Here is a 27,457-nt window from a genome sequence, read left to right on the forward strand (position 1 = left end):
AGGGAAGGCAGAGTGTGTCCGGGCAGGTCTGCGCTCTACGCCCCCCTACCACATGGTACCACCCCTGCAGCCGCCAGTGGGACAGACCCGGGCTGTGTCGTCACGGGGATCCGCCCTGGCCTATAAACTACAGACGCTGCCGAATCAAAGCACTTATAATCCCGCAACAGCAAAGACGTGTCCCCGTTGAAAACCGGCCTTTATCGTATTCGTCAATAAGGTAAGCGGAAAATCCAACATTTAATTGACATGGCCTGCATTGCATAGCTGTTAGTCTGTTAGTTTACATTATAACCCTGTAATATGATACCCGATGACATTGCATAGACCCGTTGTTTCTTCCACGCAATAACAAACGCAAAGGGATGATTGGCCGTGGAATCCAGTATGCAGTGGCATTAGATGACTTCTTAGACCTCTATATCTTCAAACACGAGAGAAACGTCAGGGCTGTTTAGAGACGAGAAATTGACGAGAAAATATATTCCTTATATGGAATGAAAAAAGACGTCTGTTGCTGGGTGGATTGTTGTGTTTGAAAGGGTTTTGTGTGTGTGTGTGTGTGTGTGTGTGTGTGTGTGTGTGTGTGTGTGTGTGTGTGTGTGTGTGTGTGTGTGTGTGTGTGTGTGTGTGTGTGTGTGTGTGTGTGTTAAACGCCTACAAAACCAAAATCCACAAAGTTTCACATGCGTGATCATCATCCACAGGCCTACGTCGATTGGACTCGCTGCATTCTCCCACACTGTGTTGTTGATGATGGGATGCCCCAGGTCTCCATAGAAACAAGGAAATAAATGGGCGAGAGGAAGTTGTTATATATGGTAACACCGGATGCGATTTGTTATATTGTGTTCACACTTCCTGTTACCTAGGCAACTGCCTCACACATTTAAAAGAGGCAAAATACAAGACACAGCCTTGAATGAAGACAGCCAGACACACACACACACACACAATCACACACACCCACACAAAAACACGCACGTGCAGACACACACACAGACATGCAAGCAGGAAGACAGAAGGCACATTTACATATACATGGAGACACGCATACATGCACAAAGGCATACACACAAACACAGATGCTTTTTGTTTGTGTGTGTGTGTGTAAGACCATACCTTTGCATACATATACGTATGTGTGTGTGTGTTAAAGTGTTTGTGTCCAAATATGTTTGCGTATGCACTTGAGAGTTTGTTTGTGTATTTGTCTATATATGTGAGTGTGTTTCCATACATGTGAGTGTGTGTGTGTGTGTGTGTGCGCGTGTGTGTGTGTGCGTGTGTGTGTGTTTGGCCCTGTGAGCCTGTTGGTAACAGCTGAGGAGAGCACAGATGATGGTCAGGGAGAGAATGAGTCACCCTCTCCTTCCTCCTTCAGGAAGCTCTTTTCACCACCATAAAAAGACACTGGAATGGCCCTCAGACATAGAGGAGAAACGTTTAAACTGGGTTTGTTTATATCCTAAGTGCACATTTCCCCCAGTGGCCTTTTAATCGTTTGTAATCAACTAAGATTGTTATTTTTTCTTTTGCACTAGTTATCAATATGGCAATCAAAATAGTTTGTCCCTCACTTACTGGACTCCGTTGAAACAATTTTTAGCACTTTTCCTTTCTCCTCATCTCCTCTCCCTTCCTCTCAACTCCTCCCTTTACTTATTCTCCTCTCTTCTCTCTCTCCCCCCCCCCCCCCCCCCCTCCTTCTCACTTTTCTATCACCTCCCCTGGTTCTCGTCCCCTTTCTTCTCGTCTCGTCTCCTCACCTCTCTTCTCTTATCGTATTCTTTATCCTCTCCCCCGGTTCCATTCTCTCCTCTTTCTTCTCACCTCCGATCTCTTCCCCCCACCGACCGTGTTTGAGTGGGACTCTCAGCTGCCTGCTCGTGTTGGAATGGACTCCATTGATTCATCGTATCGCACCAAGAATGTGAGCGTGTGTCAGGGGAAGGGGTCTATGCCTATCCCCCCGGCTGCTACGATCGTTTCACGATGAGACGCAACCCTGGCAGTCATGTGACCTATGCTATTCATGCCTCAACCCGCGTTTAAACCCCGACTGACAAACTCAAACTAAAACAGAGTTTAATGGCTCTTTCTTTGGTAGACTAAAGTGATTCATCCAGATGATTTTACCATTTTACAGATGCTTTTATCCAATGGGAATTTGATACGGTTTAATAATTATCGTACATGTGATTAAGGGGCAGATTTGGGTTTAGTGGCATCTTGTTCCGACACTGGGGATCGAACCCAGAACCTTTGACTATCCTGCACCCCATAATATCCCCCAGAAAAACTCATCAATGAATGCATAGTGCAAAAGATTGGTTCGTCTACTGTCTTGTCTCGGTAGAAGGCAGTGAGAGGAGCCTGCTTTAAGAGCACAGGTCTATTAAACGCTCAGATCTTGGAATAATTGACTGAGTGGGATTCTGGTCCCTCTCTAAGCCCCTCAGACAGGAGGATGTCTCTGTACTAAATTGTTGACAGTACCGGGAATTCATATTCCCTTGCAGTGCGAGTAATTGAGTTGACTGTGTGCACCGATAGACACTTCCTCTTCCCTTCAGCTGGCTCACACGCTAGTTACGCTTTGCCCCTGAAGGAACTGCCACTTTTGGAGTCGGAAGTCACTCAAATAACGTAGCCTGAAATGCTATCCACTGAAATGCATTCCGAAAGAGAGTTTCCCAACGCTCCCCTGTTGGGTCGAAATCCCTTCTTCTCCACACAACTCAACATTTCACAGGATTTTATAAAAAGGCTTTTTTGTTTTTTTGGGGGTCGACCAATGGGAATTGCTTTCAGTGGATCCAAGGGAATTTTCATGTCCTTTTAAGGGATGATGTAAAATGTCAGCCTAGCTGTCAGTCTAGTTTAACTGGAAAAGGAGAAAAGAGAAATGAATAAAATTATTTTGGCCATTTGATGTCTCTGTGTGACATCAGGGAGTAGTTCTTTATGGGTTCACAGGATTGTGTCTACCTGCGGGTTTGGTGTATTACCATTTCATAAACACTTTAATATAGTTTGGTTTCGTTGAAGTCTGTTTACTTCTTTTGTTTGTACATCCCAAACGCGCCTGCTACCCACCCCATCCACACACACAGTTAGTCTGTTGAACAGATGAGCTCGATGTGTACGTGTAGGTGTTGGTGTGTACACAACTCTGAAATTATAAAGCAAAACGGTTGGATACCAGGGATTTTAGGCCCAATCCCATTTTTACCCCTTACCCCTCCCCCTTGTTTTGAAGGGGTAAGGGGTAGAAATGGGATTGGGCCTAAGTTTCCCAATGATAGAGGTTGTTTATTGTTGCAATTATCCGGCAGAACACGCATAACAGCAACTACCTTGTGAAGGTAATAACTATGTACAAAGGACAGAGTAGGAATATAGACAGGGAAGTAGAGAGTCAATATTATTATTACATTAATATCATTTTATTGTTTATTGTTGGAATTATCCAGCAGAACACGCATAACAGCAACTTCCTGGTGAAGATAATAACTATGTACAAAGGACAGAGTAGGAATATAGACAGTGAGAGTCTTATCATTATTACATTAATATCATTTTATTAGTTTGTCCTGTCTGGGGATTTTCCATTTTGGGTCACATGGCTTATTGCTATTCATGGATAATTGTGTTGTGTGTTGTTTTGAATATTGAAAATCGACAGCGATAAAGTTATCAGAAATGACTAGGGAGAGTTTGTCTATTTATTGGAGAGCAATGTGAATATCCATATCAAAATGTATAAATGTGATGCTAAAGTATTATAATATATTATTTTTAGAAACGGATTCCTGCAGCACATTGAATTATTTAGTAAGTACTCAAAATGTGGTCTCTTAAGCTAAAAGCATCTACTATATATTCAACTTGAGTACTAAAACTTAACACCCAGACTCTACATGTCAACGAATCAAGTACATAGGCAGCCAGTTGGACATGTTAGCCTTCATAAAAACAAACGTAAGGGGTTTCCGAGGTTTACCAGCGGAATGGGGTGAACTTGGCCTTGGCTCGGGGGTCGAGAAGGGAACCCAAATATGGAGGCTTGGTTTCATGAAACCGCTCTCCAGAGCTCCAGATTCCTCCCGTGTTTGTGGGCAGCTCGCTATGCAGAAGAATCGTCTCTCTTTGCTCAATCACAGAGGGTTACTCACGCCACATCGTTTCACCCGGCTGTCCCTCATATACCGGAGGTCAGAAGTTCCCATGAAATCAAGAGACGATGGCTTATTTTGTCTCTGTCCTTTCCCCAATACAAAGCACTTTATAGCAGCTTCAGACGCAGCAATGCATGCCACAATAATCAGCTTGTCTTTTCACTTGAAGACACTGTATCACAAGCACCTACTTCAAAACACTTAATTCAATGCCGCAAGCCGTCGTCTATGCAGTGAAAAGATATGGCTCAAGTGTGTGTGTGTGTGTGTCTCAGTGCGTATGAAGGCAAGTGTTTGTGTGTATTTATGTACATCGAGATTGCAAGCACCTATAGTCAGACAGCATAGTCTAGTCAGTGGTTCAACCCGGTTGCTGACTCCCAGCCAAAAGGATCAGGATTCAAACCCTTATGTCTTAGGTTTTTCCATCCTAAAGAGAGATATACCTAACCCATTGTTTAGTCTTTTTTTTTATTTTGGATAAAACCATCTGTTCCTACACCATGCATTTCATGCACCATGCATGTCGTGCACCACGTATCTCCTGCACCATGCCTTGCCGCACACAGCTCATAGTCATTCCTTCACCCTATACCGAGTCAAAGCTGCCACCACCCCTTCCTGCCCAGAGAGGGAAGTCCTTGTCACAGGGCTGTGTGCCACTGAGTCACCCTCCTGCTTGTATTAATAGCTAACTACAACCCCAAAGTTTATCTCTGTTTCCATGGCAGTGCCTCATGCCTAAAAGGGAGTGCCATAAAGAGTTCCCAGAGTGAATATCTTGGAAGCGGTAGCAGGCTAGTTCCTCGGGAGCTATGGCATAATAATAAAAAGAGTTATTGGGTATATCATTTTTGGCATTTTTATACTTTGATCATGACAGATACAGCGAGAGTAAGACAGGAAGGTATTTATGAATTAAGCCTTAATTGTGCTAATTGCTAATTGTACCGTCTAGGTCATCATTTAAACGCTGTTCTACGTGGTGCAGTACAGTTTTTCCCCCAACTTTTTGATCGGGCCCCACCTTGAGAAAGCCACGTATGATGTTTGTGAGAAGACTGACTTATAGATATTTGAGGGTATCTGAGATAATTTATTAAACGGTTTAAATGGTCTTAAAAAAATAGGGTTGTCTTTTCGTTCAGGACAAAGAAATAAGAAACCTACGACCCCTCCCAATCGTGGTGCAATGCGCAAAACACTCCCTGGAACATTGATTTTATGGGCAGCTGTTAATGGGGTTCCAACAATGTGTGTGGAAGCAGACACACACCAGAATGTAAGAAGTACAGGGTGGCAGGCACTCACAGTTCACTGGCCCAAAGATTTGACATCCCTTTTTATCTGCCAATTCTGCCACCTATTGCGCTCCTAACCATGTGTGTTCCTTCTTAAGGACGGAGTAGAAATGAAGACGTAGAGGGAAGTTTAGAGTAAATATGATTATTATCATTACAATATTATTATTTGATTATTGTTTTATTGGTATTATTTTATTCCCCATATCTGGAAGGAGTACTCCCTCTCCTGAGTTCCCTTTTAAGGTTTCTTCCCTGAGCTCTAGGGGAGGGTTTGTCCGTAAGAGGGCTCAGGTTCAACCCCTTGCTGCCCCTATAGGAAGCATGGCAGCGTACCACGCCGAGTTTGAGCGCGCGGGCCAGAAGCCGGGGCTCCAGGTGTGGAGGATCGAGAAGTTCGACCTGGTGCCGGTCCCGGAGAACCTGTACGGGGGCTTCTACACCGGGGACGCCTACCTCGTCCTCAACACCATCAAGCAGCGCTCGGGGAAGCTGCAGTACGACCTCCACTTCTGGCTGGGTGAGTGATGAGGGAGAGCTCTGAAACCTGCTCCTATTGGCTGTTTCACGAGACAATGGTTGTGAGGTTGAAATATTAGGTATAGGTTCAGGTATCATGGCTTTTAACGGGAAAGAAAAGGGCCAGAAACGATGGCAGAGTCTAAACGATTGTAATTGTTTATCTGAGCTGCAACTAGACTTTTGAGTATCATAATTGTTTAGGTGTTGATCTGGGCCAATCCCAACCCTCAGCTTAGCTTGATGGGCGAATGCCCAATGACATAGTTAAGATATATCCGAAGCAGCTTCTTCTGCAGACACTTTAGGCCGTTTCTCTAGTCCACTACTCATTAGAAAAGTCGGAACCATGGAGATAAAGGAAAGCAGTTTAGGAAGTGAGAGTGAGCGAAGAGAACACTCCCCTGTCAGTGTAGCTGTGTGTTTCAGGCCTGGTTCCTCCTTGGGCCTTGAGTGAGTGTTAATGGTGATCCTTGTGGTCTGGACCCACCAGGGGACTTCTGCACCCAGGATGAGAGTGGCTCAGCGGCCATCTTCACCGTCCAGATGGACGACCACCTGGGGGGACAGCCCATCCAGTACCGCGAGGTCCAGGGCCACGAGTCCAAGGCCTTCCTGGGCTACTTCAAGACCGGCATCAAGTACATGGTAGGACGCCAGCACCCATCTCGTCGGCCCATGCTCAATGACCCTTTTATGACCAGTATATGACCTAGCAATATATAACCAATAGTGAGCATTGCCAAATACACTAGTGTCATAATGTTGACAGTTTGTTTTATCATCAATGTTTAATATGTTAGATGATGTATTTATGTCTTCATAATAATTGATTAAAACTACTACCACTATTTGAAACAACCGGGTGTGTTTCTGTTCCATTCTAGATTGGGGGCGTGGCCTCTGGTTTCAAGCACGTTGTCACCAACGAGGTCATTATGCAACGGGTGCTGCAGGTCAAGGGTCGTCGCGTCGTCAGGGCGACAGAGGTGCCAGTGAGCTGGGACAGCTTCAACCAGGGAGACTGCTTCATCCTGGACCTGGGAGCTGTACGACCCCTCTTTGTTAACTAGTCCTAGACACAAGTGTGGTTGCTAATACATTGTATTGTTGCTGGAGGCAGGGTAGACGACCAGTGGTTTGACTCACAGCAAAAAGGTTGTGGGTTCGAAAACCTCAATGTGTCTGCCTGTAGAGACCCATGAGCAGGATGAACACTTACTTTCTTATTAATTACAAAATGTCACTGTAAGTAGCATTAGATAACAACATCATGCATCAGGTATTCTGCCAAGAAGTGACTTTGGATAACGTTTTCTGCTAAATGACTAGATACATACATGTTTGAATGACATATTTAGTGTTCCGTTTATAGATAATAACTGGGCGAGGTGTAAACACATATGACTGCAAAGTGACACTATCGTCCGACCAGTGTTTAACTTATGCCCATAAACTCTCCCTTACAACCCTACAATCAAAAACCCTGCTATGTTGACACTGTCCTTGCGGCAGAGCTTGTGTTGACTCTGTGTTCTGCTTATCATGCCTGTCCAGGAGATCTACCAGTGGTGTGGATCGCAGAGCAACCGCTTCGAGAAGCTCAAGGCCACCACGGTCGCTAAGGGCATCCGTGACAACGAGCGAAGCGGGAGGGCGCGTGTCTACGTCTGTGACGAAGGGAGTGAGAGAGAGAAGATGCTGGAGGTGAGGGCGGGGGGGAGCAGGAGAGGGCGGGGGGGGAGTCGGGGGAGGGAGGGGAAGGGGAGAGGAAGGGAGGGGATGATATTATGATATGATATGTTAATGATTTGTGTTGATCTATCAACTTCCTTCTGCTACAAACCCCCCCCCCCCCCACAGCCACACACACACACACGCATATACACAAACAAAAAAACACACACGTGCACGCATACAGACTCGCAAATGTACACACATCCACATAACAGCCCCACACACATGTGCGTGTACTGACCCAGTGCTTCTGTCTTCAGGTTCTTGGCCCTAAACCAGATCTGCCTGAAGGTTCCTCTGATGACATCAAAGCAGACGCCTCCAACCGCAAGATGGCCAAACTCTACAAAGTAAGTCCCAGAGTATCGCTCACCATTCAGTCCTATCGTTGCTTTGGTTTTATTTTCAGTTACAGTAGAAAATAATTTCCAACTTGAACCTATGTATCAAAATATCCTGACCTGCAAAACTTTTACGATTTGAAATATTACAATACTGTGTGTTTTTGTTTTTTTACGACTCACTTGTTTGGTCTCGGTGTCCATTAAATAAGCTTTGGTTATGATGGTGGTTATATAAGCTACGATTATGAGGACAGTTTATTAACTAAGGTTATGACAGTGGTTATATTAACTATGGGCGTGATGATGGTGGTTACATTAACTATGTTCGTGATGATGGTGGTTATATTAACTATGGGGGTGATGATGGTGGTTATATTAACTATGGGGGTGATGATGGTGGTTATATTAACTATGGGGGTGATGATGGTGGTTATATTAACTATGGGGGTGATGATGGTGGTTATATTAACTATGGTCAGGAATCTGATAGTTTTGTTAACTAAGTTTATGACGGCGGTTCTATTAACTATGGTCGCGATGATGGTGGCTCAGTCATGTGATCCTGGTTGTGGCGTCCAGGTCTCTAACTCGGGCGGGGACATGGCCATCGCCCTGGTGGCGGCGGAGAACCCGTTCTCCCAGAGCGCCTTGGAGTCCAGCGACTGCTTCATCCTGGACCACGGCTCCAACGGGAAGATCTTCGTCTGGAAAGGTCAGTCCTGTGCCGCTTGGCATGACGTCTGAACGCCTGTTAAAGGATGCCCCTATGTGTGGCATCAATTAGCCGTTCAGAATCAACTCGGTGTGACTGGCCACTGTATTAATACACACCCTAAAATCCCCTTCTGAAAGCTTTGCCTACTTGCACAAATGAGTTTCCCTTCGGTAGAAATTGCCACATCAATGTTTGGTTCCTCCAGGCTCTGTGCTGTCACCCGTCAGAGGTTCTGCTGTAGCACAGTAGGACAGCTGGATCCCAGATTACAAACATCTCCATCACACAGGGGTCTACGTTATAAATGCCATGTCTAGAATTCCCTCTGGTCCCACTAAGTAAATTGAAGTGCGCCAACATTTGCAAAGCAACAGTCAGTGTTGTTCAGGCTTGGCTCAGGTGTTAGCCTCCCCTCACAAGGAGCAATTTAGATGTTGTGTACTCCGCCTGTAAACAGCTCTGGGCTCCACACTGGCGCCTCTTACAGAGTGCCCATTTAACCAAGAGCTCACCAGGTTACAATATTTATTCAAATGGTCCAAAAAGCCAAAGACTTTGCTCATTATATCTATGACCTCACAGATCCACTAAAAAACACAAGAACATGAACACACCGATTGTCGGAGAGACATAAATCTGTTCAAACCTTCCCATTACAGTCTAATCCATCACGCTAACTGTGTTGTGTATTACACTAACTGGAGTTAGTGTAATACACAACACAACATGCAGTGTCTTCGCATATGTTGCAAGTTCCTACCCTCAGAAGAATTGTAATGAGTAGATAGATAGTAAGAGTAATAGGAAGATGGTTATAGTGATAGTAATAGTAATAGTAAGATAGTAATAGTAAGATATTAATAGTAAGAGTAATTGTTTGTTTCTGCCAGATGAAACCCACCAACTGTAACTTTGTTAGCTCATTTGAGCTTTTCTGTTGTTTGACACATTGTTTGTAAACATCCTCAAGACTTAAATTGATTTGATTTAATTGAATTCCTTTCCGGGTCAATCAGATCAGGTCAATCCAAATCATCGCCGTTGTGTCATGTTGTGCATCCAACGCCTTTGAGCAATCTAACGAACGAACACAGGTGGCCAACATTAAACTACCAAGTAGTCATAGGGCAGGACGGTTACCGAAGAAATGTCCTTTCCTCTGTCTTTTTGGCTTTCGCTCACAACGATAACCCCTGACCCCAAACCAGGCAAGGACGCCAACCTGGAGGAGCGCAAGGCCGCCATGAAGGCGGCCGACGACTTCATCAAGAAGATGGGCTACCCCAAGCACACGCAGGTGCAGATCCTGCCCGAGATGGGCGAGACGCCGCTCTTCAAGCAGTTCTTCAAGAACTGGCGCGACCGCGATCAGACCGAGGGCATGGGCGTGGCCTACATCTCCAACAGCATCGCCCGCATCGAGAAGGTGGCGTTCGACGCCGCCACGCTCCACGACTCTGCCCCCATGGCCGCCCAGCACGGCATGGTGGACGACGGCACCGGGGAGAAGCAGGTGAGAGACCGGGCTGAGCTGACTGTCTGTCTGTTTGGGTCTGACCCTGGATATCAGGGTTTGTGTGTCAGGATCCTTGATGTTATACTGATAATACTCCCTTTTTGTGATGAGTGGTGGTCTTGTAGAGGTCTGAATAAAGGTAATTGAACCGTAACCTAGGCTGAAACTTAGTTTGCAACGTCTTGCATGAGAAGCGCTCTGGTGGTTTGAAATACAACAATGTCAAGATGGAGCCGGTCATTTGGACGTGATGTCAATCCCGATGGCTTCCGATCTGTCTATCTACCAGTCTGGTTATATGGTTTGTCAGTTCGTTTATGTCTGGCTGTCTCCCTGACATATTTTTATTTACGTTAAACTGTTTAGTGTCTGGCCGTTCACCCTCTGGATCTCTGTACAGATCTGGCGCATCGAGGGGGCGGACAAGGCAGCGGTGGATGAGTCCACCTACGGGCAGTTCTACGGAGGGGACAGTTACATCATCCAGTACAACTACCGCCACGCCGGGCGCCAGGGCCACATCATCTACATGTGGTGAGAAGAGCAGCCCGGTCTATAGCATGGGCTAGATGGGAACATGCTAGATGTTAGCATGCTAAGGCCCAATCCCATTTCTACCCCTTACCCCTTCCCCTTACCCCTCCCCCTTGTTTTGAAGGGGGAAGGGGAAGGGGTAAGGGGAAGGGGTAAGGGGTAGAAATGGGATTGGGCCTAAATGTTATCATGCTAGATTTTAGCTTGATATACGTTAGCATGCTAAATGTTAGTATGCTAACATTGGACGAACCAGATGCATTGTTTACAGTGTATTAGCATAAATGCTAGTTTACAACACCTGTTACCATTTTAGATGGTAAGATCTTGGTATTCTAGATGTTATTGTGGGAAATGTTATTAGAGATGTTGGCATGCTCAATGGTAACATGCTAGATGTTAGCATGCTGAATGTTCACATGGCTAATGGCAGCATGCATATTGTTCAAATACCAGTTGTTAACACGCTAATTGTGTCCTAGGCAGGGAATGGACTCGAGCCAGGATGAGATCGGAGCGTCGGCCATCCTTGGTGCGCAGCTGGATGATGAGCTTGGCGGTGGGCCAGTACAGGTAGCCCACCAGTTGACCAACCTACCGGGGGGCCACCACAGGGAACCTTTACTCTGTTTTAATTTGCTCTTCTATAATATGATCTACTCCATCCTCCTGCTTCTCCAGCCTAATGACCAGTGCTTTTTCTGCTCTCCCTCCCCCCTGATCTGGTACCCCCTTACGGTTCTGTTCCCTCCATTGCTCCTGCCCTCCCTCCCTGCTCCTCCCTGCTCTCTTCAGGTTGTCGGTGCTCCCATGACCACCCAGGTAGAATCTCTCTTCTCCCTTCCTCTCCTCCAAAACTCTCAATACAGACCCAGGAAGTGGAATGCAACAGAGCTCATATCTTTTGGGCTCTACATGTTTAACTTCTAGAAGTCGCATTTCGTAGAAGAAATCTTAAAATGTAGTCAAATGATCTGACTCTGTCATATTGGCTTTGTCATCTAGAATACCCCTTCTAGAATAGTCTACATCTCATAGTTCTCCCTTCTAGCATCTAGATTCTAGGGATATGGATTTGCTTTGCGTGCTCTCCGAAACAAGGACATAACTGAGTTCATGTCCTCGTTTCCAGATTGAGTTTCTAGAATCCTAGAATCTAGAAGGAATAAGGCTCTGTAAATGTTTGGCTCTCGGATGCAAGAAAAGTTGATTTTAATCAAAGGGGAAACAGTGGGGGGAACCCAGGAACAGGATGTATCAGCTCCGATGATTACAAGTGGTTACCTTCTCATAAACACACACACACACACACACACACACACACACACACACACACACACACACACACACACACACACACACACACACACACACACACACACACACACACACACACACACACACAGCACTCTGGGATTTTAAGGTAAACTTATCCAACTTAATAATATGATGACAAATATCTGATGAGCAAACTCAAATGTAGACCACACCCTGGCTCTGTATAGGAGGAGTTCATCCGAGTCATTCCGTCCATTTCTTCATTCGGCTCCCTCCCTCTTTCTTCCCCTCACCCCATGTTTTTATTCAGCGTGTGTGTGTGTGTGTGTGTGTGTGTGTGTGTGTGTGTGTGTGTGTGTGTGTGTGTGTGTGTGTGTGTGTGTGTGTGTGTGTGTGTGTGTGTGTGTGTGTGTGTTATCGTGCATGCCAACATGTGGTCAAACGATATGCCCTGGGTCCGGTCCAGACCGGTGATGAATGTTTTCATGTGCGATGGTCTTTGTTCCAGAAGCTTCCTAATCACTATAACTAAATGGAAACCTGCTGACTCACCAGCATGAATTCACTGTGTGGAAGAGTTCTCAAGGAATGGTCCACCATCCTGGCCCAATGGGTTGTACTGCATGAAATAGCAGTAGCAGAAAAATGCATGCAGTCATCCAAACAAAATAAATTATTTATTTATTTTGTTTAGTTTTACCCATTTACCCATACTTTTAAATATTGTTTTTCAACTACACACTTAATACTCTGTCAACCTTAACAGAGTGAAACAGAGAGCACGGCAGTAAAAACCAGCGTCCCAGCATTGTAATCTGTGTTGCAAACAGAAATCTGCTTATGATATATGTAAGCACATGTTGCTTCCACAACTGATCTGACAGACAAATCCTTCAGTTGAAGATAGTCATTTAAAATAAATGATAAATATGGTTGCATCTAGACATATGATACGTCTGTTGTATATATACACATGCTACGTCTGTTGTATATAGACATTTATACAATGGGGGACCTAAATCCAGCGATCTGATTGGTTCCCAACTGTTGTATAAAGAGCGTATACATAACTGCTATGACGCCCGATCATTTTGTGAAAGTATCACTCCGCGCCTTGAAGAGGAAACCGTTACGAAAGTATCGTAAGAAACTTTATCACACGGAGATTTAGCTTGACCATGGAGGAGGTCGTATTTTTACTAGTGTGTGTGTGAAGTCATTTTGCCATAATTTTAACAGTTGTATAAAAGCAATAGCACAGTTCACTGAAGTCTAAAATCGGCGAGTGAACTGCTCCATAGGATAAATTGCCGGCGAACCGCTCTATCGGAGCCTTCTCTCGGAGGGACGCTAAAGTGTGTTGCATAGCGACCGTCGATGCATAGCGGCAGCCAGGAGGGACTACTTTTTTGTATTCTTTAACAAAACGGCTACTTTGATTTTCTTTGTTTCTTTTTAAATGTAGTGTGTCTATGACTTTCGTTTCGCCATAACAGTAACCATTGTATAAAAGCAATAGATCACTTCAGTCAGTGGTATGTGCTCACATTATACCACTGTGAAGGGGGTCGCCGGCCCTCCGCTGCGCGTCGGGGCCGGACAACGCCCCTTAACAGTGGTATAATGAGCACATACCACAGCCTGGCGGGATCTATTGCTTAAATGCAACATCTTGAAAATATGGTCTTGACAGATGTAGCCAACACTGCCCCCTCGTGTCCGGGATACAGAATGTTTATTCCGTGGACTGTTATACGATAACTAATGTAGGCCTAGCTCAACTGCGCCCCCTTGTGTAGGGGGGAATAACCGAGAGGATTGCAAATTAAAGGCCTACGTGCAGGTTAACCGGACGTTTTGATTAATGGGTACATAAAGCACTCAAAATAGGTGTTTCATTTATAAATTGTCTCCAAAATAGTCCCGTTTTTGTCGTTTTTGGCAGTAACAGGTGTTTTCTAACGCAATTCGGCGATGACCTCACGTTGGGGGGACGTGGTGGAAGGAAGCCTCAGCCTAGTACTAGAACTATGGCGTCTAAGAGGTGGCAAGAACCGCAAATAACATCTATGATGGCCCACAGCAGTATAATTTCGAACCTGTCAGACGTGAGAGGAATTGCCGAGAACTGATGGCGGTCAAAGCCAATTAAATGCATGGTCAGAGGAGAATGAGTGGAGAGTTGCTATCATTTAGCAACCAGCAAGAGCGCGGGAGCTAATCAATGAACAGCAGTGCATACAATAACGACACTTTTATTTATTTTTACTGTCAGTGAATAGCACCGATTGAAAGTCAACGTTTTCTTTATATCTAGTGACAGCGATTATGTTGATTATGTCGTACCGGGTAAACTTAGTCAGAAGATCTAGAAATAGAAGGCATATTGCTAGCTATGGGCTAACTTAGCCTATCGGACAGCAATCAGTGCACTAGCAAATGAGTGCCTGCAAGTATAACCGATCGTGGTATGACATTATTTAACCATCAATCTACCGCAAATACGACCAGACAGATGTACATTGAACACATACACAAAGCACACCGTTAAACCCGGCGAATGCTGAAAGACAGCCCACAACAAGCCAAACATCACCACGGCGGGTGTGCTCTCTCTCTCTCACTCTCGCACGCCCGTACTACACAATCACTCCAACTCCAAGGCTAGGCTGCTTCACTAAGACCACAACTAACCACAAGGCCTTGATCATAACCATGCAGTATGCCAAAGCCGAAAAGGACACACGCACAGTCGCACACACTCATCTTATGCAAAACATCATCAAAATTCAGTCATTGCAAAGATTTAAAGACTAGCCTCTTACCATAAGTTAGAATGGACCCAAAATTTGTGGTTGATACAGTCTGGTTCGGCTTTCGCTTGCTATCCGTTGTTAGTATGACTTCTCAACATGGCGCACATGGCTAATTTGCATACGTGCACAGGATTGGCTGGCTCCGCAAGGCAAATAATAAAACATATTTAATTATCTTTCTATCTGTCTATCTATCCATCTATCAACGCATGGCTCTAGTTTTAATGTGATGTATTTTGTGTATGTCCAGTCAGTCCAGTCTCTACTCTCAAGGGTCTCAATGCGGCTTTGGTCCGTGTCTCCCCAACGTGACGTCATGCAATCCATTCTCGGGGAAATGAGAATCAATAGCAAACCGCTAAAATAGTACCTACTTTTTCGTATAACATTCCATTTTGTGATACCTAACAACATTAAATACAATAAATAACAGTTTAAATACCAGCAAGCAAATTGCTCAAATTCGTTGGAAAATAAACCCTGCAACACGGCCTTTAAGCTTGAAAACTGACCTCGACAAATTTAGCGCATTTCGTCAGGGTTAACCCTTTAAGCAAGATTACAATTATTCAAAACCTTTCAAAACAATCATGCATGATTTGCCGCATGTTACAATATAAAATGTATTAGTTTGATTCGTCTAAAATGTTGTGCTTGTGTATGTCAGTCATACGGTTGTGTGTTCTGTCTCTCTTTAAATGTGTCTGTCTGTGATTGCTTGTGATCCAGGTGAGGGTGGTCCAAGGCAAGGAACCGGCCCACCTGATGAGCCTGTTCGGGGGGAAGCCCATGGTGGTGTACCGGGGGGGGACCTCCAGAGATGGAGGTCAGAGTGAGCCTGCAGAGACACGTCTCTTCCAAGTCCGTTCCAACTCCACCGGACACACGCGGGCAGTGGAGGTACACCCGATGTCCACCGGGAAACACGCCCAATGCTTCACTTTATATACATACCCAATCAATATATTTTATACTTTTATACAGTCATGTTACAAGTCTTAACTGTAACCATTGTAAACAATAACAATACATTACACATTATACACCTTTATCTAGTCAATGTGATATTTATTATCAAATGTGCACATTCCATCTTTGATTCATTTAAATCTATATTTAATAACTGGTGAATCACACAGATATGTACAGAGTGTGAAAGTCGGCCTTGCTCCAAAGCACTGTATAAACAAGGTCCAATTTGTTATTGATTTGTTTGCTGTTATTATTTTTACGTTTGCGTTCATCTAGCTCGAAGCAGTGTCTTCCAATCTGAACTCAAACGACGCTTTTATTGTGGTGGCCCCTGGGGGCTGCTTCCTGTGGAGCGGGCAGGGGGCCAGCGACACAGAGAAACAGGGGGCCCTCCAGCTGTGTGACATACTGGGGGTGTCTGCTGCAGAGCTGCCCGAGGGGGGAGAGAGTGGTGAGAGAAAATACACAGGCACACAACCATGGTGAAACGTAGTAATAAACCGTTGGGATCATTTAGATGTGAACATAGTACACGCATTTAAGAATATTATTCACATCGTTAAAAACTAGAATTTCTCAATCTCAGATCCAACTGATTTACATGTACGATAATGCTAATCTGCACTTACCTATAAATGCCTGTAGGGCTCAGGATTTTCCAAAACAGCAGCTTTAGAAAATTATGGAGGCGTTTATCTATTTAAGAAATAATTGTAATGTTTTACTTTTTTTAAGATAATTTCGATTAACAATCAGATCGTCAGAATTATGTAAAATAGTTCATATATCCAAGATGTTTGAATGGAAAACAATGGAAAATAAATTCAGAGGCTTGAACCTGCCTTCATCTTAATTGAGTTGAGTGCTTTTATTGGTCAACTCATTGGTTTTGGCATCCACAGATGACTTCTGGGAAGCCCTCGGCGGGAAGAGCGAATACCGCACATCCTCCCGCCTCAAGAACAAGATGGACGCCCATCCTCCCAGGCTGTTTGCCTGCTCCAACAAGACCGGCAACTTCATTGTACGTTTTCCCTTACCACGAATCTTAACAATAGCTAGCAAGAGCTGAACCTACCAGAACTACCTTAAAGAGCCAGTGGGCCCCACTGTTTCAGATGTGGAACTATGCTAAACTAAGCTAAGCTACAAAGAGTACCGTCAATGTGCCCATCATTGCACGTTGCCAACGGATACTGCATCATCCTCACCTCAAAATGAAAAGCATGAAAAATATATAAAAAACCCAATCCCCATACACGGATGAATAACCCCTTCATCCTTCTGTTCTCCTGCCACACAGATCGAGGAGGTGCCCGGGGAGCTGACCCAGGACGACCTCGCCACCGATGATGTCATGATCCTGGACACCTGGGACCAGGTGAGATCGGCCGGTGGTTTGATGCCGGTTACATGCGCAGCCTCGACAGCCAGCGAACAGAGACACAAAGGATGTTAATAATTCATTGATCTGACTGCCGGCGTTTTTCAGGTGTTTGTGTGGATCGGAAACGAAGCCCAGGAGGAGGAAAAGACTGAAGCAATGGCCTCGGGTAGGGAAGAGAGTGTGTGTGTGTGTGTGTGTGTGTGTGTGTGTGTGTGTGTGTGTGTGTGTGTGTGTGTGTGTGTGTGTGTGTGTGTGTGTGTGTGTGAGATTCCAAGTGTGCCATTCACATCCATATTTATAGAGGTCTTCTGCCACATTTTGATTGACATTAGACATTTGCATTCTCAGTAATTAATATATATAATACAGTATTGACAAACACACTGACATTTACTAGTCATTGAGCAGGTGCTTTTAATCAATGCGACTTAAGGGGATTAGATACACCTTAAGGAACAGGGGTTAAGGGTTATCTTGCTTCAGGATGGCTGCAGGTTAGGCTGCGGACATCGGGGATCGAACCCGTGACCTTTTGTTTGGGGGTCGAACACCCAAAGCACATGCCCCCCCCCCCCAGCCTGGTGCAATGTGTGTGAGTGTTTCAAACATGAGGACTGGGACTGTGAACCTGACCGGACCATTCTCCCCCTGCCCCCCCCCTCCCACCCCACCCCCAGCAATGCGCTACATCGAGACGGACCCCTCCAACCGGGACCGCCGGACCCCCATCGTGAAGATCAAGCAGACCTTCGAGCCCCCCACCTTCACGGGCTGGTTCCTGGGCTGGGACATGGACTACTGGACCACCGACCCCCTGGAGAGAGCCATGGCCGAGCTGGAGCTGTAACCTCTGAACTGTAACCCCACTCTAACCCCCCCAGCCCCCGCCTGCGCTCCCCCCCTCCCCCCCAGTGCTAGTTTTGCCACGCTACTACTGCCCCCCTCCCCCCCCCAGACGCTCCACCTTAACTCCAGCCAGTTAGATCCAGCCCTGAAGGGTTCCCTCAAGGACTCGTCTCCGTTACCATGGCAACTAATTAGAACGCCATAATAATTACTTTATTTTTTACTTTTTTTAATATTTCAAAGGACTGCCAGATAACTCTGGCACTCGTGGGCACACACTGCGTTCATTTATTGAACTCTCCAAGTCTTGCATGCAAAGTTATGCTCCAGTGGGTGCCAACAGAGAGGATCAAGGGATGCGTAGTTTCACGTGACACACCCAGGTTTCCGCAGGGAAGCCTTTTTGCACATTTTGTCCACAAAAATGTTTTGTTGATGTGATTTTTTCATTGTATTCCCCCGGTACAACTGAACCCTTTAAAAGGCTACGAGAGGGATAAAGATACCACGTGAGGTGCAAAGCCATTTGTTTGTTGGTTAAGTCACTGCCAGGAACACCTTCGTTTCCAAAGCAATACAACCGATGCCTTAAACTTCTGTTTTGTATCCCAGGGTCTTGTTTAGCTTCTCAACTACGCTTTAATATTCACACTGCTGCTGAATAACAACTGTTGGATGCCACAATACTCTCTCATGGGGGCGTTTGGCTCTGGGCCTTTTTAGCAAAGAAAACAGTTCTCCCCGCTAGTTGCCTGTGCCTACTTCTCTGTTTGTGACCGGGCCCTTTTTGCAGGCTGCTCTATTTTTAGCAGGAATCTAAAGCTTTGCTGCTGACAACAATCAAAACAAGTGACTTCCAGACAGGGCCTCCCGTAGTGCCCACACCAATCAAGATGTTCCAATAAACCTTTGAAAGAAGTGTGTTTGTCTCTGTAACGTTTACTATTTACACTGGTTCCATTTTGAGTCACAACCATGTCAGAACAGAACACACAGAGGTGTTCTTATATGTTTTATTAGTATGATCCAATACAACAGGATGACTCAACATATAGTGAGCGTGTACATATTTAAAATAATCTAAAACTAGCATGCAATCGTAAACTTAAATTCATTGACTACAATACCCTTGGCTTCCACTATTTTGAAGTGAGTCAATCGGGACGATCTTCTCGTCATTAGTGAATCAAAATCTCGTATGACAGACGGACATGAATAGACGTAACGATATGCAATACTATGTACCTCTGTAGGAATAAGCAGGACCTGACTAGCTGGCCCACACTGAGACATCGGTCCTCCTTAAGGCACACAAGCTCTGTAGTGTGATGTGTATCTAAACTCGACTTAACCTGGCTAGGCTTCAGATTCTCTATAAAGAGACGAGCCGCCTGCTTAGTAGCGTAACAGGTTAAGCATTGGGACAGAAACTTGGCAAAAACATGTTGAGAACCGTGACATGCAAACCATGGTAAATAGCTAGACTAAAATTGACCTTTGGTTATTTGCAGTGTAAACATACAAGTTAGGGCTTCTATCACATTCAAACTTGGTAATCTACAACAATACAACATGAAAAAGAAAACATGTCCAAAGCTTAATCCAACTGACTTTTTTGCACGGTAGGTATTATGTGTCTTAATATATATGCACAGATCTGAAAATATTCAACTTGTGTTATATATGGATTTCAAATCTCAATGAAAATCAGTTGAAGGTCGAAATGCATAGTATCTGTAATACGAGGTTGTAAAGTGAATCTGTGGCGATTAAGGCTTTAAGCAGATATAAGAGGTTTTAGTTCAAACGCACGTAACATAAGAAATACATGTTGATGTAAATACATTAAAGATATTAGTGTTCAAACAGCTTGAGGAAGAGGAGCAGTTAGCCCAATACTTTACAAAATGGCAGTGGTTAAAATGTAACATGACTGGCACTAGACAATGTAATAGTAGGAGCCATGAGGATGTGCACGTGTACGATGGTGTGTGTGTGTCTTCCACGGTGAATCCTGTTAAGAGCTGTGTGTCAGTTTAGTGTGTGTTTGCGGTGTCGATTGGGGCCCGCGGCCCCTGTGGTAAACAAACGGACCAGACACTAGATGAATGGATGAAGCTTCAAGCAGAGGACCATGAGTAGATAGATCATCAGAGGACCATTTTTTATAGATGTAAAATCTGCTGTCTTTTGGGTTCCTTGTGGGCAATATGACTCAAGTATTATCATATATTAAAGGAATAGGTTTAATATAATATAATGTCGATATTTTGGTTGTAGCATTAACAAACGGCATAAGTGATTGCTAAAATATTAATGTGATACTGCGTATGATAATTATTTTACTCAGCTCAGCGTGGAAAAGTCTCTGGAGTTGGCTAGAGACAGCGGGGCGGGGCGGCATAATCAAGGGGAACAGAGGCAGCCGTTGGAAGGGAGCATGATGAGGAAGCAGGACAGAAATACTGACCTATGTTGCGTTCACTCTCGGACAGTGAGGTCGGGTCCTGGTCCGTGCGATCATAGAGGACGATCGCAGGGCTATTTTTAAATTCAGCGTATAAACGTGTACTGTACTGTACACATTGGCCGTGGAGATCGGGCGCTCTCCGTCCACCCCCACCTCCACCATAAAGACTCATTACAACCGCTGATTTCTTCATTCCCGATTAAAGTGGTAGTAGCACCAGAGTTGCTATAGTGGTACGTTTCCCTTTAAAAAATAGCATCAACTTATGCCTGGGCAATAAATTCCCTCAGCCTGCAAATTAAGTAGAAATAAGTCTTCGATCTCTTGTAACAAAGAGAAGAGAATGGAAGAGAGAGAATATGTCATAGAAGAGTACCCGAAAAGTATGTATATCTCTGTCAGCATCTTTGTGTATGTCAGCATGTGTATGGATGTCAGTACATGCATGTGTGTGTGTGTGTGTGTGTGTGTGTGTGTGTGTGTATTTGTGTGTCAGCGTGTGTATGTTTGTTAGCGCATCAGTGTGTGTATGTGTGTGTAGCTGTATGCTGCCCTCCTCCTCCTCATCTCTTCATGAAGGCCTGCATCATGTCCATGGGCAGGGGGAAGATGATGGTGGAGTTCTTCTCGGCGGCGATGGTGTTGAGCGTCTGCAGGTAGCGCAGCTGCAGGCCCGACGGGGACTCGGCGATCACCAGGGACGCCTCCTTCAGGGCCCGCGACGCGTTCATCTCCCCCTCCGCCGCGATCACCTGGACACACACACACAATCACACACATACATATTATATCATTGTTCATCTCATTTACGTTTTTTCGTCAACATTTTCCCAAACAATTTTTTCATTTTTTTTTTTAATCAAAACAAATTCATGATTACAAAAACGATGACAAAATCGATTGACGTTTGGTGGGGACCGGCGGGAATCGCTCAAACCGTATTACAATTCCATAATAATCATTGTTTCTTCCAGAAAATGCAATCTTTTTCACACACAATTTGCTGTACAATGTCGTCTCACACTAAAGCCCTGGATATTTCTCTATTTATAGGATAGACGCACCTGCCACCTCTACCTATATTTATATATTCATACACGTGACACCATTTCATGCCGTGTCTGGAGAGGGTTGCGTAGTGGGCGAGGGTGTTTGACTCCAGCTGAGAGGTTCTGTGTCCAATCCTCAATTTCTGAAGATCTGCACATCCCAGAGCAAGATGCTGTAGCCCCTACCTTACTATTGATCACACGGAACTGAATGATGAATGGGGGCAGGATAGGCAGCTAGCTGTTAGGGGTGCTCGACTCCCAGCTGAAAGGTACTGGGTTCGATTCCCAATGTCCACAGCCATAACTGTATGCATCCTAGAGCAAGATGCCCCCTAACTCCTACCTTCTCCTGAATGACACACATCTGAATTCACTGTAAGTGGCTTTGGATAGAAGCATCATTTGTCTGACTGACCAAATGAATGAGTGAATGAATGAATGGACAAACAACGGATGAGTGAGTGAGGGGCGGAGAGGACGAGCCCACCTTGGCGCGGGCCTCCCTGCTGGCCTCTGCCTCAGCAGCCATGGCTCTCTGCAGCTGTTGTGGCAGCTTGACATCCTTGATCTCCACCCGCTCCACCTTGATGCCCCAGTCGTCGGTAGCATCGTCCAGTGTGCACTGATACACACAAACACACTTGGTTAGTCCATGCATGTGAGGGCCAACCTACCGACACATACCGTCATAATAACAAATAGTTACTCAAACTGACAGTGATCTTGTTCTGCTGGTTTGATGTGTACACCCCTGGCTTCCTTTTGTATACTTAACAGATCAGCCTGTCATTGAAAGTACAACATCCACAGTTAATACACCCATTTTCTTTGGAATTGGATGTTCTTTTAAGTGCAATTAAATAAAGTACAATTATTCAAAACAACATTGTTAACAATGATGTAATGTTGCAATAGTGCTAATTTACTTTTTTTGCAACCCTTCTTGCATGACAAAATATAGTAACCTAATTTATGCAACTAAAATTCCCGGACCCCTCCCGGCGGCCCACCTGCATGCTGTGGGCGATCTCCTCGCGGTCCGACAGGATCTCCGCCAGGTTCTTGGTCCCCAGGACGTTCCTCAGGGTGGTCTGGGCCAGCAGGCGCGTGGCCGCGTCGGCGTTGGTGATGTTGGCCACGGCCAGGGTGGCGTTCTGCACGCGGTAGTACACCACGCCGTCCACGCTCACCGTCACAGAGTCCTTGGTTAGCACCTAACCACAGAACAAGGACACGTCTGTGATGAGGCTGAGGTACTGTGTGTTTACTGCAGCAATGTGTGTGCATGGTTTGTGTCTGTGCGTGTGTTTATGTGTGATGAAGTGCAGGCTGAGAGTGAAGATGTGTGTGTGTGTGTGTGTGTGTGTGTGTGTGTGTGTGTGTGTGTGTGTGTGTGTGTGTGTGTGTGTGTGTGTGTGTGTGTGTGTGTGATGAAGTGCAGGCCGCGTATTTCCGCTCGTGTGTGCTCTGTATAGATTTATAGATTTACGTAAAGATGCATTTGTGTGTGTGTGTGTGTGTGTGTGTGTGTGTGTGTGTGTGTGTGTGTGTGTGTGTGTGTGTGTGTGTGTGTGTGTGTGTGTGTGTCTGCATGCTGACCTCCTGCGGGGGGATGTCGAAGGTGATGGTGCGCATGTCCACGTTGATGAGGCTGTCAGTGCAGGGCAGGATGAAGAAGAGCCCTGGGGAGGAAGGACAGCAGCAGTGTGGGTCAGAAGCAAGACATTCAAGCACGCACGCACGCACGCACGCACGCACGCACACACACATACACAAACGTTTAACTAAATAATTACATTATGCTTGGTTTGGTTTTGGACATCCTGTCACTGTGGTCTCATAAAGATGTTTAATCTCAAGATAAAAATATTTCTTGCTCTCCATTGATTGACCTTTTGTTTCAGCCCTCCGACAAATGCTCCTTTTCTGCATTACTCTCACAATCGCTGTTCATCTAGTCTGGAGGCACACTGGGAACATCCGCTCACAACCACAGCCAGGCTTTTTTGCCTACATTCTTCACAGCGTTGCTTTAACAGGGAACACAATAAAAACTCCCTGTAGCCGAGTCAGACATCAAACTACCATGCGTGTGGTTTTCACACAGCTCAGTAGAACCTGTGCTGGCACAACGTGAAGCTTCAGAACCAAACATCTCTGTCCGTCTGTTTGTTTGTGTGTGTGGGTGTGTGTGTGTTGATGTGTGTTGGTGCGTGTGTGGGCATGAGTTTCATGAACCAGGGTAGAAATAGACACCAAACACTAGACTTAAATTTGGCAAAGGCTCCTGAAGAACTCTGGGAATCCAGTGGGGGTGGGGCTGAGCATCTGTTCAAGAAATGCCCCTAAGAATTCTGGGAGATGCCTCCCGGGCCTAAACTGCAATGGGACTTAAACTGACCAATAGGGGAACTGAATTGCCCTCAGACAGCCGATCGATGGGCCAACAATCAAGATGGTCGCATGGATACACACCTGCCTACATACAGTCCCAGAATGGGACCAGGGGAGGGGTCACGAGGCATGTGGGTGTTTTTACACAGCAAGAGAAAACGGAGAGCAACCAAGCATCCCGTCCTCATCTTGAGTCTGCACAGAGCTCCGGGATAATGTTCTCCGTCTGCTGATACAAAGCCACTCACAGCTAATGAAAATGCAGCACCATTAGGGAGTGGTGCACAAAAGCAACTTCGGCTGCCACTGTTGGCTATGCCGCAAACAGAGAGACTCATAGCTACTATACAGAAGTATAAATGAAGCTTTAGCCCCACCAATGACTACACTCCGGGCACTAACAGAATCTATTTGGCATGCAAAGGAAGCAAATGGAGTATTGTGCCTTAGAGTTTAAGGCGGTTCCACAGGAAATGTGATAAAGACCACAATACCCGGAACATGGGATTGTCTGGCCTGGTCCATGGGGTGCATTAGCTAGCATTGTTCTCTCTGGCTCTACCGCAGGTACACTGTACCTGGGCCAGTATGAGGAGGATCAGTGTTGCTGGTTGAAGTAATCAGTGTATTATTACATGTGAAATGTCCAATGTCTCTCCCGGTGGGTGTGAGAGCAAAGCTGTTACGATCCAGGGTATCCCCACTAATATATGTTGTATTGGAGATCAGATGATGATGTTAATCTGTCATTCGGATCTTGGTGACCTGTTGAAGGTTTGTGTTGCAGTGAATCAGACCGAGTGGTGTCCTGTCCTCCCCATGCAACCTCTTCAAAAATAGACTGACTGACTGATGATATTGGGAGAAATGAACCAAGGGTTAAAGGTAGGATTAGCATCATCTTACCTACATGACTGTAATCAATGTGGGAAAAAGAGCAGAGTCAGAGCTGGCCCTGTAGGGTGGCCGGTGACGGCTGAGGCTGTAAACCCATCATGTGAAGTACATTGAATTGACATTGGTGCATGTCACACCATGATAATCAGAGGACCCACCTGGGCCTTTAGCGCCACCTCGCAGGATACGGCCCAGGCGGAAGATGATGGCTCGTTCGTATTCCTTCACGATCTGTAAGGACCACAAAGTGCATCATGTTGTTTCACTAGCCGTTAACGAACCCATCTGCTGTTTGTGGTAATCACCAACTTTTTGTCATATTTTACAATGGCGGTTGGTATTAACTTAAATAGAATGACTTTAATCATCCATGTCGTCATCCAGTTCTCAGACCAACACTTGGTCAATACAAAACCATGGACCTCCCCCCCCCCTGCTATAGAGAATTTAGATGACCACTGACCACTCCACAGATTTGTGGAGCCCACTTCAAGTCAATGCCTGATAATGGACATAACGTGTATGGGTGTAGTGTAAGTAGAGGGAATAGAGGGTTGCTTTGGCCTGACCTTGATGCACATCCAAATGGACACAGGGAGAGTGATTATGGTCAGCAGGAGAGAGAACAGAACCAGGACCCAGCCACATACTCCAAAGGAACCGTCGTGGTTGTCTAACGCTGAGGAAAAGATGAGGTTACACTTTATGTACAATAAAACAATCAATAATGTACATTAATGAACGTTAGTTAGTGCAGTTATAAGCATTGTTATCTAACATTCGGGGGTTAGGTTTAAGTTATAGTGAGAGTAAGGGTAACCCTAACCATAATAGATAGTGAATAAATTAATTCACCTTTAGTTAATGGATTTGGATTGAATTTATATAGCGCTTTTCTAGACACTCAAAGACGCTTTGTTAACACCTAGTAAACGATTATTAGACTATTAGTTAACTTTTACTTAATGCTTATTACTGTATTCACTAATTATGACTAATTGTTAATGAATGTACCCTTAATATAAAGTGTTACCAATAAAAATCACACGTGTTATGTGCAGACAAATAAGGGGATATGGCGAAGGGTTGCGCAGGTGTCAAGCTATTGAACACACACTAGGTAAGAGTATTTTAAAGAAAAACAAGTCGATTTAAAAGTTGATACAAAGCTGTACATATTGCAAGCACAACGAATCAATATCATTCGTTTCTAATCAATCAATGGGTCCTCTTTTATCATCACTGTTATAAACGACGCTGAAGTTGGCATCCGATTCGCAGCATCCGATTCGGCAATTGCTGGTCCACCTTAAAACGGTCGTGATTGAAAACCACCTAGAATCTTCAAATCGGTCCTGATTGAAAACCACTACACCTAGACTCTTCAAATCTGGACTACATTATCACAGTGAGGCTATACATTATGTAAAACATAGTTTCAGATTTTTGAAACCTTTACCCTATTTGTGAAAATGCAATGCTGTCTGGCCCTAAAAAGCATTCAAATGAGCCTGTATTGCATTTTCACAAATAGGGTAAAGGTTTCACAAATCTGAAACTATGTTTTACATAATGTATAGCCTCACTGTGATAATTTAGTCCAGATTTGAAGAGTCTAGGTGTAGTGGTTTTCAATCAGGATCAGTTCTAATGCGGTCTGGACCCCTAAAAAGCATTACAATTTGCCTTTATTGCATTTTCACAAATAGGGTAAAGGTTTCACAAATCTGAAACTATGTTTTACATAATGTATAGCCTCACTGTGATAATTCAGTCCAGATTTGAAGAGTCTAGGTGTAGTGGTTTTCAATCAGGACCCGTTCTAATGCAGTCTGGACCCCTAAAGCATTAAAATTAGCCTGTATTGCATTCTCACAAATAGGGTAAAGGTTCTGGTCTTGAAACCAGTTTTAACGTCGAAGTACTATCAAACGAAGGCCTCCCAGTCCTCCCAGTACCCCAGACCATGAGGACAACGGCAGAAGGCTAACAGTGAGCACACAGTGTGCATCCGGACGAGCCTTGAACTGAAGTGACATCGGTATCGTACTGGTCCTGTTGGCTGATTAGCTTCATGCGCACCATTAACCTGATTGTTTACATCGGCTTTATTCGCTCTGTCGTTCATCCACATACCCGACTGTCGTTCCCGTCTCCTCTGGTCCTTCATCTCGGCGGATTCCCTTGCGTCTCCGGCCATAGCGTGTCTTCAGCCGATGAACTGATTAACGGTTCCTCTTTGGTCCTCTCTCCGCGCGCTGGTCCTGTTGTTATTTTCCTCGGCTCGTAACTCAACATGCCCCGCCCCTATCGCTGTGATTGATAGGCGATCATACCACGTTGTAAAATTATCTTACAAATCGATTGGACGCATTAGACGGGCTAGGTGTTACGCAAGAGTTGGTGACGATGTTGTCGGATAAAGAAATGGTTCGGGTTGTAACGCAGTTTGTTTACCAATGTAAGAAGTGGCTGGCTGGGGAGAGGGGGCCTGGGTT

The 27,457-nt window shown here is 45.1% G+C and overlaps 2 protein-coding genes and 1 long non-coding RNA gene across 4 annotated transcripts; 1 reads left to right on the forward strand and 2 right to left on the reverse strand.

Moving 5' to 3' along the window:
- Window positions 1–61: 61 nt before the first annotated feature.
- On the forward strand, window positions 62–19,065 carry gsna (gelsolin a). 2 transcript variants are annotated; one of them, XM_060038915.1, is made up of 18 exons: window positions 62–220; window positions 5,802–6,002; window positions 6,495–6,649; window positions 6,889–7,050; window positions 7,559–7,708; window positions 7,999–8,088; window positions 8,662–8,794; window positions 10,006–10,310; window positions 10,714–10,847; window positions 11,330–11,420; window positions 11,643–11,669; window positions 15,671–15,841; window positions 16,190–16,364; window positions 16,816–16,937; window positions 17,217–17,294; window positions 17,406–17,466; window positions 17,978–18,211; window positions 18,256–19,065. In XM_060038915.1, exons 2-17 carry the CDS (start codon window positions 5,807–5,809, stop codon window positions 18,145–18,147), a joined length of 2,220 nt encoding a protein of 739 aa, XP_059894898.1. In that variant the 5' UTR covers window positions 62–220; window positions 5,802–5,806; the 3' UTR covers window positions 18,148–18,211; window positions 18,256–19,065. The 2 variants fall into 2 exon arrangements, with proteins under 2 accessions (XP_059894898.1, XP_059894899.1); XM_060038916.1 differs by lacking the exon at window positions 11,643–11,669.
- On the reverse strand, window positions 12,867–14,035 carry LOC132447903 (uncharacterized). The gene is made up of 2 exons (XR_009523254.1): window positions 13,795–14,035; window positions 12,867–13,140 (listed from the first exon to the last, which is right to left on the reverse strand). It is a non-coding gene; the product is annotated as an uncharacterized LOC132447903 (long non-coding RNA).
- On the reverse strand, window positions 18,307–27,457 carry stom (stomatin). The gene is made up of 7 exons (XM_060038917.1): window positions 27,096–27,457; window positions 25,529–25,638; window positions 25,118–25,190; window positions 23,268–23,350; window positions 22,679–22,882; window positions 22,156–22,290; window positions 18,307–21,368 (listed from the first exon to the last, which is right to left on the reverse strand). Exons 1-7 carry the CDS (start codon window positions 27,157–27,159, stop codon window positions 21,180–21,182), a joined length of 858 nt encoding a protein of 285 aa, XP_059894900.1. The 5' UTR covers window positions 27,160–27,457; the 3' UTR covers window positions 18,307–21,179.

This window comes from Gadus macrocephalus, chromosome 19, assembly GCF_031168955.1.
Source record: "Gadus macrocephalus chromosome 19, ASM3116895v1".
NCBI lineage: Eukaryota > Metazoa > Chordata > Actinopteri > Gadiformes > Gadidae > Gadus > Gadus macrocephalus.